This window comes from Barbus barbus (genome assembly GCF_936440315.1).
Source record: "Barbus barbus genome assembly, chromosome: 17".
Lineage (NCBI taxonomy): Eukaryota > Metazoa > Chordata > Actinopteri > Cypriniformes > Cyprinidae > Barbus > Barbus barbus.
Window position 1 is genome coordinate 29,823,439 of NC_136745.1, and position 15,265 is coordinate 29,838,703.

At 35.9% G+C, this 15,265-nt stretch overlaps 3 protein-coding genes across 4 annotated transcripts; 2 read left to right on the forward strand and 1 right to left on the reverse strand.

The window, feature by feature from the left end:
* Positions 1 to 24: 24 nt before the first annotated feature.
* LOC306883241 (thioredoxin-related transmembrane protein 2-A-like) lies at positions 25 to 4,131 on the reverse strand. Its single transcript, XM_079438365.1, has 8 exons — positions 3,902 to 4,131; positions 2,742 to 2,802; positions 2,516 to 2,629; positions 2,364 to 2,440; positions 1,163 to 1,269; positions 1,032 to 1,097; positions 808 to 937; positions 25 to 738 (listed from the first exon to the last, which is right to left on the reverse strand). The coding sequence occupies exons 1-8, from the start codon at positions 4,088 to 4,090 to the stop codon at positions 568 to 570; spliced, it is 915 nt and encodes a 304-aa protein (XP_079294491.1). The 5' UTR covers positions 4,091 to 4,131; the 3' UTR covers positions 25 to 567.
* Positions 4,132 to 5,805: 1,674 nt separating this feature from the next.
* Positions 5,806 to 10,849, forward strand: LOC306883242 (polyamine-modulated factor 1-like). 2 transcript variants are annotated; one of them, XM_079438366.1, is made up of 5 exons: positions 5,806 to 6,020; positions 6,099 to 6,204; positions 8,130 to 8,230; positions 9,666 to 9,861; positions 10,344 to 10,849. In XM_079438366.1, exons 1-5 carry the CDS (start codon positions 5,863 to 5,865, stop codon positions 10,410 to 10,412), a joined length of 630 nt encoding a protein of 209 aa, XP_079294492.1. In that variant the 5' UTR covers positions 5,806 to 5,862; the 3' UTR covers positions 10,413 to 10,849. The 2 variants fall into 2 exon arrangements, with proteins under 2 accessions (XP_079294492.1, XP_079294493.1); XM_079438367.1 differs by having other exon boundaries at positions 5,815 to 6,020; positions 10,292 to 10,839.
* Positions 10,850 to 11,066: 217 nt separating this feature from the next.
* LOC306883022 (mediator of RNA polymerase II transcription subunit 19-A-like) lies at positions 11,067 to 14,044 on the forward strand. The gene is made up of 6 exons (XM_079438069.1): positions 11,067 to 11,404; positions 11,513 to 11,635; positions 12,291 to 12,424; positions 12,540 to 12,636; positions 12,718 to 12,812; positions 13,674 to 14,044. The coding sequence occupies exons 1-6, from the start codon at positions 11,185 to 11,187 to the stop codon at positions 13,737 to 13,739; spliced, it is 735 nt and encodes a 244-aa protein (XP_079294195.1). The 5' UTR covers positions 11,067 to 11,184; the 3' UTR covers positions 13,740 to 14,044.
* Positions 14,045 to 15,265: the final 1,221 nt, after the last annotated feature.

Genomic DNA, 15,265 nt, shown 5'->3' on the forward strand with positions numbered 1-15,265 from the left:
AATGATGACAGAAAGTTCATTTTCGGTATATTCATTTAAGAATGTGTCATTTTAATAACTAGTGCTCAAACAAACATGATTTACTCCACAGTCTTGAAATTTTGAACATTTCAAGGGTAAATGCAGCACCATGCATAACACAATCAAGGACTTCCTGTTTGTAAAACTGAATATTGCATTTTAAACCTGGCCTATAATAAAATGTAATCGTCATGCATTTGCATACTTTATGATGCTTACATTACGTAATCAGGGACGATGAAACATTTAGCTTTTTATCTTCAGGGATGATGTTGTGTTTTTTTGCTTTTTTTGTTTAAAGCCTAATATTTTTAGACCAAACAATAATTGGAAAACCCCTTGGAGTAAAAGAATAATGCAATTAAAAAATAATTTTCTCTGTCAATGCAGAGATTGAATGTAAAGAATATGGCCTAGAACAGACTGTAATACACATTGAATGCATTTATTATAAAAAGCCAGAGGCCAGAATATGAAAGCACACACAGCTGTTTGCAAATCACAGGTTTATGTGTTGACGGATGGTGCAACTTTTCACTTTTTCTTTTATTTGTCTTTTTTGCTCTCTGGTTCCTCCTCCTCCTCCTCCTCATGTGGCTGCTCTTCCTCAGGAGCCTCCTGCAGGAGTGTCTTCAGTTCCTCAGGCTTCTCTCCCTTGCTAAGTTTCTTATATCTCTGGAATATCTCATTTAGGTTGAACTCTTGAATGATATTTTCCTGTAAAACACACAATGCATGTGTCAGGGAAGAATAACACATGGCTTTGTGCATCTTTCTGGAGAGTACCTCAGAGAAACTCCACCCGATGGCTCTTCCCTTCTTGTCCAGTAGCGGACGGCGCATGATTTCTCGACCGCCCTGCAGGAGCAAGAGCGAGGGCAGCTGCTTGCAGAGCGGCGAGGGGTTCACCTTATACCTGTAATGAGAGCATAGGACTGCAAAGTTAAATGTAACTATGATATATCCCTTATTTTGAGTTTGAGAGGAAGACACTAGAGAAATGGACTTGCCTCTCTGCAACTGCTCCATATTGTCCAATGTCCACTTTTCCAAATTTGAGGCCTAAGCAGTTATACCTGGTGAACAAAGTCATTAACCTCATGAAGAAGTGTGAGAGCACATGTGTGACAGTGTGACTTACTTGAGTGACAGCTCAGCAAAAATGGGTGCAAATGACTGACAATCTGGAGACCAGTTGGCATAAAACTCAACGATCCACGTCACACGACCGTCTCTCTGCAGCTCTTCCTGACAATACACAGAAAAACATGCATGATGATTAGTTTAGCCGATAAAGGTCCTGACATAAAGGTATATGACATAGTATGAATTAAATAATATATAATTTTAATAAGTGCTGGGCAACGATTAATCGCATCCAAAATAAACGTTTTTGTTTGCATAATATACGGTATGTGTGTGTGTACCGTGTATATTTATTATGTATATATATATATGTGCACACATACACAGTATATATTTTGAAAATATTTACATATTCTATATTTATATTCATATAATTTATATTTGAAATAAATATATAAAATAAAATGTTTCTGAAATATATAAATTCATGTGTATTTATATATACGTAATAAATATACACACATTACATAAAAACTTATTTTGTATGTGATTTATCGCGATTAATCGTTTGACAGCACTAGTTTATATTTATTATGTATATATGAATACACATACATGCATTTATATATTTAAGAAAAATTTATTGTTTATATATTAAATATAATTATATATAATATCCATTATATGAATGTAAACATGTAAATATTTTCTAAATATATACTGTATGTGTGTGTCTTTACATAAACATAATAAATAAACAGTACACACATATATTATATAAACAAAAACTTTTATTGTGGATCGTGATTAATCATTGCCCAGCACTACTTTTAATATAGTATTATTATAGATAACAGAGTTATATGTAAGATTTGGATGATGACTTGTAGTTATTTTCTATGAATGTGATATGATTTGAGAATAAAGCATTTTTGAAAAATGGACAAAAATGATTGGATGCTCTGCAGTGAATGGGTGCCGTCAGAATGAGAGTCCAAACAGCTGATAAAACATCATCAGTTAATCTCTTGTGAAGTTAAAAGCTGTGTGTTTGTAAGAAACAAATCTATTGTTAAGAGGTTTTAACTTTAAACCATTGTTTCTGACAAAAACGGACTCTCATTCTGACGGCACCCATTCACAGGATCCATTGAAGCAGTGACACATTTCTCCAAACCTGATGAAGAAACAAACTCATCTACATCATGGATGGCCTTACGGTGAGGATGTATTCCTTTAATGCTTGTTTCACTCACATCTATTGTTGAGTCACTGAAGTATTTGATGTACTCCGGGCCCATGTAGATCGGTGGTTTACATGTGATCAGAAACACTGTATAGAGAAGGCACAGAGTTATTATTTTATGGTTTTACTCTTGATTTTTCATATTTCCCATCATTTATTTACCCACACACAGTGTGAGGTAGAGAAGGCCGAGTCTCAGATCCACTCGGAAAAACAGCACCACGTTTGCCACCTTACTGAAGAGAAATATATTCCCTAAGTGCTGCTCCAGTGTTACTGAGACAGAGAGAGAGAGCTATCCTTCAGTTTAAAATACAGCACCAATGTAAATATGATTCATGAATATCTTGTGTGATTATGTGTTGAATGTGATCACATTTACACTTACTGGCTCTGCGGTTCTTCATCATGACGATAGCACTGAGAAACATTAAAATCTCCACCTCCCTCTATACAGAGCAGTTACACACGTTACTCAAATATATAATATATATTTACATTATATATATCTTTCCAGGTTTCATTCATTTGATCAAACAATACAGTGAAAACAGTAATATTGTGATTTTTATTTAAACATTTAAAAAACTTTTATATTTTAAAATGTAATTTATTCCTGTGAATTTTCAACATCTTTTAATTCAGAAATCATTATAATATGCTGATTTACTGCTCAAGAAGCATTTCTGATTATTATCAGTGTTGAACACAGTTGTGCTGCACAATATTTTTATGGAAACAGTGATACTCTATCATTAGATTTGGGGTAAAAAAGGAAGAAATTAATATTTCTCTTCATTAAATTGATCAAAAATTGCAGTTAAATGAACTTTCTATTCATCAAAGAATCCTAAAAAATGTATCACACAAATATTAAGAAGCAAAAGCTCTTTTTCACATTATTAAATGAGCACCAATAATAACTGAGCAGTAAATCAGTATATTATTATGATTTCTGAAGATCATGTGACACTGAAGACTGCAGTAATGATGCTGAAAATACAGCTGCAGATCACAGAAATAAATTACACTTTAACACATATTCACATAGAAAACAGCTATTTTAAATGGTAATAGCATTTTACTGCTTTTACTGTATTTTTATTAAATAAATGCAGCCTTGGTGATAATAAGAGACTTCTATAAATAAAATAAAATACACATTTATTTATTGCACATATAAATGCATATTTAAAACAACAACCTATAAATATATGACACTACTGTATAAAATACACTTAGATACTGTGGTTTATTACAGGGACAACAGTGCTATCCTGTAAAGTGTTACTACAATAAAGTAACAGTAAAACCATGTCAACGATCAGCTTCTATACACTCTTAAAAACAAAGGGGTTTGCCACAGAAGAACCTGTGAACAGCTCTTAAAAGAACCATTTTTTCTTAATGTGAAGAACATTTTAATAATCTAAAGAACCTTTTGAGGAATGAAAGGTTCTGGGTGGTTAAGGTTCTTTGTGGAGCCATTGATGCCAATAAAGAAGCGTTATTGTTAAGCTGGAGGCTTTCCGAGTGAAGTGGACTGACCCAGTCAAAGGCGCAGGAGTTGTCGTCCTCTCTCTGAGACGGTAAATGCTCACACAGTCCTGGACAGCTGCGCACGATGAGAAACGCCAGGCTCATCAGCAGCGACAGCAAATAATACGGTCGATACAACCATTTATAAACCGTTGGAAGGTAGTACAAAGTGGAAAGCAGCCCTCTAATTAAACCCATTCCTGCAGACGTGTGACAGACTTAGTCCCATGTGCTGAAGGAGAGTAGAAATAGACCTCAGAGACAGCTGAGAGAGGTAACATGACCCTTCAGGCCGGAGAAACATGCATCCAGAGAGCAGAGCACATATACTGATGGAGATTCAATATACAGGATTCAGATGTGGGGATTTATAGCTTTCTGCTGGATACCAGCGCATGCAGGAGGACAAGGAAATGAGTTGGCATGCATTTAAAGTATAGTACGAGAGAAATAGATGAGGAAGAAGAAGAAAGAACAGGGAGATGGTTTTATAGCATTCATAGAGTTGTTGATAAATATGTGACCCTGCAGCACAAAAGCAGTCATCAGTAGCACAGGTTTATTTGTATGAATAGACAACAATACACTGTATGGCTCAAAATTATACATTCTTCTTTTATGACAAAAATCATTAGGATATTAAGATCATGTTCCATGAAGATATGTCCTACCGTAAATATATCAAAACTTCATTTTTGATTAGTAATATGCATTGCTAAGAACTTCATTTGAACAACTTTAAAGGAGATTTTCTCAATATTTAGATTTTTTTGCACCCTCAGATTCCAGATTTTCTAATAGTTGTATCTCAGACAAATATTGTCCGATCATAACAAACCATACATCAATGGAAAGCTCATTTATTCAGCTTTCAGATGCATCATAAATCTCAATTTCCAAAAATGGACCCTTATGACTGGTTTTGTGGTCCAGGGTCACATTTAGAGTAACACAGGAAACCTCAAGGTCATACTGCAGTGTGGGAGACATGAACATGGAAATGTGAATATTGTAATGAGGAGGACGTGTTAATGAAATGTCCAAGATACAGCAAGGAAGGGAATATACTGATCGATGACCCTACGGAAAATAAAGAGGAATTAGATATTTTAATGCGGTATTTAATAATAGAATAAAGTGAATTGAAGGGTAGATTATGATCCTGATCCACAATCCTAATCAGGACACATAAAAGCTTTTATTTTTATTCAACCAAATATACATATACAATGGCACTTATACATTTAAATAAATACATATTAAGCAAGGCACATATATGCAATATAGATGCAAAGTACCAATAAAACTTACATCAATTTTAAGAAAGAAAAATAAATAAATAATACATTTTAAAAAGTGTAAGACACATAAATAAATCAAGTTCTCTTATTATTCCAACAAGTTTCTGGGCCTTTTTATATATTCCAAAGATGGAAAGTAATTATAAATAAAGTCTCTTTTAAAAACAGAAAAATAAGGTTTCATCTTCATTCATTTGCATTTATGAAGAAAACTATTTGCCCAGAATCAACATTAGATTAATGCTTAATTTGTTTTAATCATCTAATAGCATAATGTGTTTTCTAACTAAATTGGGCAGTAACTGAATTTTTTTCTCTAACCAATAAGACATATTTTCCCAGAAAATGCTGGAATATATATAAGCACAATAAAATAAAAGATGATCAGTCGTCTCTATGTCAACTTGACAACGTTCAGGCATTTTCTTCCTAATTAAACCGGTGTCTTAAAAACTCAGATGAGCGATATATACCGTTAAATTAGTTTTCTTTGCATTAGAGGACACTGGAAAGATAATGCACTGAAAAGTTGTATAACATCAGCCATTAAAACCCCAAGAAAAGGAAACGCGTTTTGGGAATACAATTTTAAACTGGCGGCTGCTCGCTTTCCGTAGTGTGACGCGGTGCGTGCTGTTGGCGGGGATTTTTGTAAACATCAACAGAAACATGGAGTCAGAGAAGAGCAGGGAGTCTAACGCGGATAAAGTGGATGATGGTTCGCCTCGTCGGAGTGACTCCGTTAAATCATCGCAATCTAAACCGAGACTCAAGCTCTTCAGTAAAGTGATGGAGAAGAGTCTGCAGTGGCTGCTGGATAACGCCAGGTATCAAATACAGCTTTCGCCTTCAAACTGATGCTTCTGTTGTCTCTTACTCACTTAGTTCCACTCTTTGTGTGTCAGTTTGGACAGGTTTTCCCACTATTTCCAGCCTCTGTCGAAGCAGAACCCCCCGCTGACTGAAGCCATGCACAAACAGTTCATCAGCCAGCTGCAGACTTTAGTTCAGGTAACGGTCGAGAACACAACATCCGGGAGCTTTCCAAACGAAGCTTCGAATCATTTGTTTCCGAACCAGTGATTCGGTTCGAAACGCGTATCAAACTGTCAAAGTCACGTGGTTTTAATAAAAGATGCTTCATCCATAACTACAGGGCTCTCAAGTTATAGCAAAAGTTTGGAGTGAGTTTAGGGGAGGGGCCACGCGAAGGGGAGGAGTCACACAAAGGGGAGGAGCAACTCAAATATTTGCAGCACCCAAGTTTTTGCTAGCAGTTCAGTTTTACCTGTTGTTCATAATTGACCTGCACAAATAGAAATGACAACATCTAGTAAATCTGATGAAAGACAAATTCATTCTAATAAAATACAAAGATTTATGTATTTAAAAATACAAATGTATCAAAAATAAAAAGAAATGTTGCCCCAAATGAACAGCAGTACTCAATACTGTACACATATACAGTAGGATTACAGTACTTACCCTGAGCGTGTGTGTGTGTGTGTGTGTGTGTGTGTGTGTGTGTGTGTGTGTGTGTGTGTGTGTGTGTGTGTGTGTGTGTGTGTGTGTGAGAGAGAGAGAGAGAGAGAGTACACATTTCAGCTTGTTTTTTTTTTATGTTGTAAATATTTGTTGCACATTTTGATGCCTGATGACATAAAGCACTATATAATACATTTAGTCATTTAGTGCGTGACACTTGAGAGCCCTGTAACTAATTGTGATAACAGTTTCAAAATGTAGATACTTTATTTGCCGTATTTGTATAATAAAAAGAGAGAGTTGCATTCCTGATAAATACATCTCTCATAAAACAAAAAACAAGCCTTTATTTACATTTAGTCATTTAGCAGACAATTTTATCCAAAGCCACTTACAAATAAGGACAATGGAAGCAATCAAGATCAATATGCATAATATGCAAGTGCTATAACAAGCCTCAGTTAGCCTAACGCAGTACACATAGCAGGTTTTTTTTAAATTATATAATAAATAAAAAGAACACACAGAATAGAGAAAGCTAGTGTTAGATGCTTTTTTAAGAAAACAAGCAGTTCGAAAACAAATAGTGCAAGTCTTTTTATAAATAAAAAAGAAGACAGATAGATAAAATAGAATTAGAATAGAGAGTGCTAGAGTTAGAGGGTCAAATAAAGATGGAAGAGATGTGTTTTTAGCCGTTTCTTGTAAGGATTCAGCTGCTGGATTGAGTTCAGGTCATTCCACCAGGAGGGAACAGTTCATGAAAAAGTCAGAGAAAGTAATTTTTGCCTCTTTGGGATGAACAATAAAGTGCCAAGTCATAAGTAGTGAATAAAAAAGTAAGTGAATTTCGTTTTCAATTGATTCAAAGTTTCGAAAAGCTTTGTTTCTTCCATCACTATCCCCTGGATCATCTATTTCATCCCAAAGTAAACAGAAAGGCATAACTATTTAACACAATGTTGTCGGCACATTATTTACATGACCGTTAAACACATTTTATAGGTTGTAAATATAAGGGAAAATCTTCTTACATTCTCATTACTGTAATGCAAAAAAAAGTGTAGCCTAATGTAAATCATAAAGTTGAAGTTTTATTCGTAGGCCTCGTGGTATTTTACGTTTATGCATTTGCCCGGTGCTTTACGCTGCATTTAAGGTTCACTTTATCAGTCCATGCATTTTCTGGGAATCAAACCCATGACATTGGGGTTTATAGTGCCATGCCAGAGACAGGAATCAAGCTTATTTTTCTTCTGTTGGTTTTTAGGGAAAATGTGGTCCAGAGTTGATCGTCATCTCACAGAGTGCATGCGTGTAATTTGACGGATTGATCTGTGTAACATTGAACAGTGTACATTATCAGAATGTGGCTTTATGGTAGCTTTTTGCATTTGTGTTTTAGTAGAGTTGATGTTTCATGTGTTATGTGCTGTGACGTGTGTGTTTAGAATGAAATCGCCACTGTGATTGAAGAGGGCGACCTGCAGGTCAAGTTTAAAGAGCTGGACCAACTGGAGGAGCTCGCTAAGGACACACCACAAGCTGCATGGTGAGTTCACAGACCAATGATAGCCTGAATCCACAGCTTTTATAATGAAAAATACAATGAAAAATGACCAGAATATTTTTAATCTATGCCACAGGCAGTTATTGTACTTTGAAATGTATGTTCTGTGTCAGAATGTCTGGTTTTGTTTTGGTCTGTGTGACTCCGCCCACTGCCAGTTTAACCAATAGGCTTTCAACACTCTGGGTTGCCAGTTGGTGGAAAACTCATCATCCATGGAAGCCAGCATATGAACTGGGTCAGAGATTACAGATTCCACTCGACCTGAAAAGTCTCACATCCATCTAAAACGCTCTATGGCTAGATGCATAAATGTGGATAAATTAACTCATCAGATTGCAGCAGAAGGTGCTTGTTCTGTTGTGTGTCATCAATCTGGCAACCTGTATGAGGGTACTCTGAGGAGGACCTATTTTTTTATGACAGTGCCATCTAACCAATTGTATTGCAACAGAGGAGACCAGATTCAAACATCAAACAAACAGATGATGCAAAGACTAGAAACTATTAATTTTGTTATCTTTCCATCTTATTTTTAATGTAAGCGCTGGTGTGAACTTGAGTATTTGAAGGGGTGTCAGCAATCTCCACTTAGCCTGTTTAGCTGTGCAAAACAGTTCATTGTGCTGCTGGATGTTGGTATTTGTATTCAAATTATTTTACATTTATTAACGTAGGCCTACTAACAAATACTAATTTGTAGCGCAATTTTTTTACTGTTTACTGCACTTTATGTGTGTCTCACATCAGATGTGAAGCGCTGAAGTCTTGCAAAGACACAAGTCTTTCTTTCCAAGAAAATTGAATTTAAAACAGAATATATTGAAATAAATTAGGTTAAATTTTTCAAGAGGGTTACCAAAGGGTATGTTTAGCGTTAGGAGTCGGCTAGGACAGTAATTAAGTGTATACAATTAAACAACTACATATTTCCTTAAAAAATAATGCATAATTGAATAGCTATAACATGAGGTGGTAATAGATATATACATGCATGCAAAAAAATAAATAAATAAAACTAAATAATAAAAAGCCTGAAGGGTCCCTGAAACTACAGCCTCTCTTCTCAATATTTGAAGAGTTCATTAGCAAAAATAATTACGCCATTTAAAAAAAAAACAATTAATATCAATCAAACTGCAGTTGGATTTTTTTGATGAAATAAAAAAAAAAAAAATCAGCTAACTAACACAATAAAACATAATAAAAACAACATTCACAGAGTCACCTGTTTTTGCAAATAAACTCTTCATTTCGAATTTAGACTGCAGTACCCATTTCAGTTTTACATACTGCACCTTTAAATTGCAGATAATCTACTATCGGTCATATTTTCTCACTTGCATAACTAAATGAAACATTTTTAGTGAGTCTTGTATATTTAATGTATTGTTGAAGCTCATGTTTTATATCGCAGGCGTCCGAGTGGCGTTCCAGAGCTGGATGTGTGCAGTGGTTTAGTGTCGTATTATAAGAAGCAGGAGGAGTACATGCGGATACAGCTGAAGAAGCTCCAGAAGGAGAACGCAGGTCTTGCTCAGAAGGTGCAGGCCGGTCGAGAGAGCATCACACACACAGAGCAGCGCATCGCCGCAGGAGTGGAGGAATGGAGGGTACGAGAAAAAAATTATTTCTCTGATACACTCACATTTTCAGTGCCATATGTCACCCTGGACCACAAAACCAGTCATAAGAGTCTTATATAAGAGATTTATACATCATCTGTTTGTTATGATTGGACAATATCTGGCTGAGATACAACTATTTGAAAATCTGGAATCTGAGGGTGCAAAAAAATCTAAATATCAATAAAATCTCCTTTAAAGTTGTTCAAATGAAGTTCTTAGCAATGCATATTACTAATCAATAATTAAGTTTTGATATATTTACGGTAGGAATTTTACAAAATATCTTCATGGAACATGATCTTTATTTAATATCCTAATGATTTTTGGCATAAAAGAAAAATGGATCATTTTGACCCATATAATGTATTTTTGTCTATTGTTACAAATATACCTTATGACTGCTTTTGTGCTGCAGGGTCACATTTGTTACCATAAATGCAGCTTTGCCTCTTCTTCTCCATCTGCAGGCATCACTTGAAGATCTGGAAGCTTTTGCCTCGACTCTTTCCCCATCTGAACACTTTGAGTCTCTCTAACATCCACGGTCATTTCTTGGATTTAGTGAAGCCTGAATATAATTTTATTGTGCATCTTGTGTTTTAATGTGTCATTAATATGTGTACTCTATTCATTAAACAGCTCTTGCACTTTTTAACAGTGTTGTTTCATCGTCTCTGTATAAAGAATAAATAAATGGGGAAAAACATCACAATGGATTTGCAGTGGAGGAGATTCTTATATAAACATAATAAATAAAAAATCTCCATGGCAACTAGAACTTCGAAAAGTATCACAGTAACTACAGATAAGTATATATGGGATCTCCTGCATTACATGAAGCTTTTGTAATTAATTTTTATTGTGTTTTTGATTGAAGTGTTAACTGTTTTGTATTTATGATATGATATTGGTGGAAACTGGTAAATTTGTTCTTCCAATATTGTGGTTATTAATGCAATAAATCAAGCTTATTAAATTGTAGCTTGTTTATTAACGCAAACTATGGCTGTAAAATAAGTTTTTTGTTAAAAAAAAACAAGTGACATTTCTGCAGTGTGTGTCAAGTTCCTGATTTTTATCCAGAGTATAAACATATAACGGAGTTGGCATTTTAATAATTAAATATAATTTATTTTCACTAATGGTAAGTGTGCTGTGGATCACTGCGTTTATACTCGAGTGTTTACGTCACCGGCCGCTGATGATGATCACGTGATGAACACTATGCGACTCTAACCCGCAGCCGCTCGGATCTCTTATTTGTACTTTTTTATATAAATATATATACATGATTTAGTTTCAGAAGTTATGACGGAAATATTTTCAACTTTGTTTGGACAAAATGACACTCAGCCATCCACGGGGCCAGCAGGTTTGGGATTCGCTGCCGGGAAACCTCCGCCGACAATGCCGTCAAACCAAGCGCCGGTGGCGGCTCAGATTCCAGGACAGCACGGGGATGAGGGGCCTACACTACGAAAACCCGGAGCCATGAACGAACCTTTCTATTTACTTCGAGAACTGCCCGGTAAATACACTTGAGAGCACAGTACAGTGTGTGTGACCTGTAATGATGTTATGTAACGTGGTAAACTGCATCTAGATGAGCTGTTGTGTTTGTTTTGATTTAATTGAGTTGGAACCGAGCTGACGGGAAACACGAACCTCATCACGCATTATAATCTGGAACACGCATATAATAAATTCTGCGGAAAGAAAGTGAAGGAGAAACTGAGCAACTTTTTACCAGAGTTACCAGGTAAGATAAATATGTTTGTTTTTGAGAAAAGGAGATGCATATTATCCGCTGAATTCCATGAGAATGTTTGCCACAAATGGTTTCTGATATAAGTGACCCTGGACCACAGGTCATGTTTTTGGAAATTGAGATGTATGCATCATCTGAAAGCTGAATTAATAATCTTTCCATTGATGTATGGTTTGTTATGAGAGGACAATATTTGTCTGAGATACAACTATTTGAAAATCTGGAATCTGAGGGAGCAAAAATATCTAAATATTGAGAAAATCTCCTTTAAAGTTGTTCAAATGAAGTTCTTAGCAATGCATATTACTAATCAAAAATTAAGTTTTGATAGATTTACGGTAGGAAATTTACAAAGTGTCTTCATTGAGCATGATCTTTAATTAATATCCTAATGATTTTTGGCATAAAAGAGAAATGTATAATTTTGATCCATACAATGTATTGTTGGCTATTACTACAAATATACCTGTGTTACTCATGACTGCTTTTGTGCTGCAGGGTCACATGTACAGTGTTATTGGGGTCGCTTCACCCCGCAGACATGAAAAACATGTAGCGGAAAGAGTGTAAAAGTAGCCCAATTCCCGCGGGCAACACTGACTATACTACTATTATCATAGTAAGTTGTGTTCTCTGTCTATTTCAGGTATGATAGACTGTCCAGGGATTCAGGATGGCAGTTCTCTGCACTCTCTCATAGAAAAACCTCCGGTCTGTGGGAACTCTTTCAGTCCGCTGACAGGAGCTCTACTCACTGGATTTCGATTACACACTGGCCCGGTAAACTAATGCACTAACACAGCGGCTGTGTCTCAAAACCCAAGGAGCTACCTACCTAGACAACTTAAAACATCTCCTCAGAGCCTCATGTTTAGGGTGTTTGTGTGTGTTGCAGCTTCCAGAGCAATACAGACTGATGCACCTACAGCCGCCAAAGAAAAAGAGCAAACACAAGCACCGACATCACCGACCTCAGGATCCTCTGCCTCCAGGTGACACACACACCTGATGTGTTTTCACACACACACACACACACACACACGGGCATTAACTCGGCTGTTTTTCCTGTGCAGAGACCCCCTCAGATTCTGACCCCAAGAAGAAGAAGAAAAAGAGGGATGATGATCCCGATCGCAAGAAGAAAAAGAAAGACAAGAAGAAAAAAAAGGTGAGTGACTCTCAGGGCGAGATTAAAACGGTCCGTATGACTGAATAAGATCGGGTCTTAGAGGACAGACTATATGCTTTCAAAAGAAATAATAGAATATTAAATGCATAAACTTTGGAGATGACTTTGATTCTATATAAATTTAAAGGGACAGTTCACCCAAAAATGAAACATTGCTGTTGATTCACTCGCTCTCAGGCCATCCAAGATGTAGGGGACTTTTGTTCTTCAGTAGAACAGTAAAGAAGATTTTTAGCTGAAACTGCTTCTTGATGATTCATAAAATACAGGTACAAATAATTTTGTATAGTTAGCAGCTGCCCGTTATTGAGAATAAAAAGCATATCAACACAAAATGAATCCCTGTGGCTCCTGACGATATATTGATGTCTTATGAAGCGAAACGATCGGTCTGTGCAAGAAACTGAACATTATTTACAGCATTATTACCTGTTATCCAGAGCCTTAGGCATATAGGGACATATGATTCTTTTACCCTGGTTCTTCTGGACCGTTTGTTTCAGGTGAACTGGTTCAAGTCTTTATTTAATCACTCAATGGCATAAAGTATATGCAATTATATTATTAAAGCACCCAATAATAATCTGAAACTTGGATGTTTTGCATGTCTAAAGCATATAAAGTGAATATAGTCATCAGTTTAGCTTTTTACATAAACAATGAGAAACCATAAAAAGTCCCATGTATAGATCCCATTCAGGGTTGCCAGGTTTTCGCAACAAAGTCCACCTGATTGCTACTCCTTCTGTGGGAAAACCACAGACTTGGCAACACTGATGCCATTGTGTTCTGTGAATGATTTTAACACAATCTGGTTTCTGTTTTGTCTTTTTCTCATAGAATCGACACAGTCCTGATCATCCTGGTCTTACTGGATCTCAACCCAACAGCAACAGCCTGAGATAGAACCACTGTGTGTGTGTGTGTGTGTGTGTGTGTGTGTGTGTGTGTGTGTGTGTGTGTGCATGAATGTTGAACAGTGTAAGAGACCCTGATATGGACCAGTGTGTTTGAATGATGTTTACAAAGCCTGATTGTTGAAGATTTCTGCCTTTTTTTTTTTCTGGTTGTAAAGAAATACCTGAATGAATAAACTTTATTCTTTACACATGCTTCAAATGAACTTTTTCTACAGCACGACTGACAACCGAGCAAATGCACCAAAACATGACATCTTCTACATGACCGGAGAATAAACACATGCAAAATGTAAATCTTTAATGACTGATGATTTCACATTTCAGGTTTATTATTTCCAAACAACTAGTTTATCCAGTATGGGCATCTGATCACCTTTTGTTAGTCACCTGCATTGAAAACCAGCAGATACCAGGGGATTTTGTATCCAGACCTGGAACAAATACTGAAAAGTAATAAATTCTTAAAGGTCACAAAATTGCTACAGACAAAATAATTTGTAACATCTTTTAAAATCCTTATCCAGTCAGGAGAGGGCAGTGTTAAACTAAGAAAGCACTGTCAAAAGCCGATGAGACTTGTTTAAAATAAAGTGTTGCATAGCATTGCATTGCTCTAGAAAATAATTCCCTGTTCCTGTGTGTGGAAATATGCAAAAGCTGTCATTAGATTGGTATCACTTTTACACCTTATTTATCTCTAAAAGGTGCATATTAGTCCCTTAAAGTTACACATTAGTACCTAAATGGTACATTTTAGTACTTAAAAGGTGCAATTTAGTAGATTTTGAAAGAGTGCCATAGCTTTTGTGCCTTTGTTTCTGAGAATTAAAAAAAAAAAGATAAACATACTGTTGTCAGGGATCAAAATAAATAAATATCCAGTACTAATGATAATGCTAAAAATGAACAGGGCCCATTCTGAGAAACATTTGTGAGTTGTGGCCCCTCGTCACAGGGTCTGGGACAGTGTTGTTGATGGTTGAGATTGCTGGATCAGTTTAGTAAGTGCAAGGCTGATAGGAAACGCTGGAAAAAGCACCGACTTTACTACAGAATCTGCTCCCTCGTGACACAGACTAAACAAACACACAGCATGTGCGGTTAGACCAGAGTGACAGCGTTCCCCGCTCACTGCAGTTTCCAGCTTACTATGTCTGGAATCTGCTTTATGAATGAGTGAAGATGCCAGGTTTTCAGTGGATGATTTATTACACACTCATTATTTCTGACCTGTCATGAATAGAGAAAACAGCAAGTTTCAAACATTTAGATCCATTTATTAATTATAATAATGGTTACAAAAATTGAGCGTAACAAAAATTATCTTGAGTTTTTTTATTTTTTATTATAATTGTTTGTCCATAAACTGCTCCAGCTTTAGTAATTTAGTATAAAGACACAGCGCTTGTACCCTTTTTATGACGGCGGGAATTCAGTTTCAATTTTGTTTATAATTTCATTCATGGTTCTTTATTCACAGTGAATATAACATTATTTGTAATTCCTGTTTAA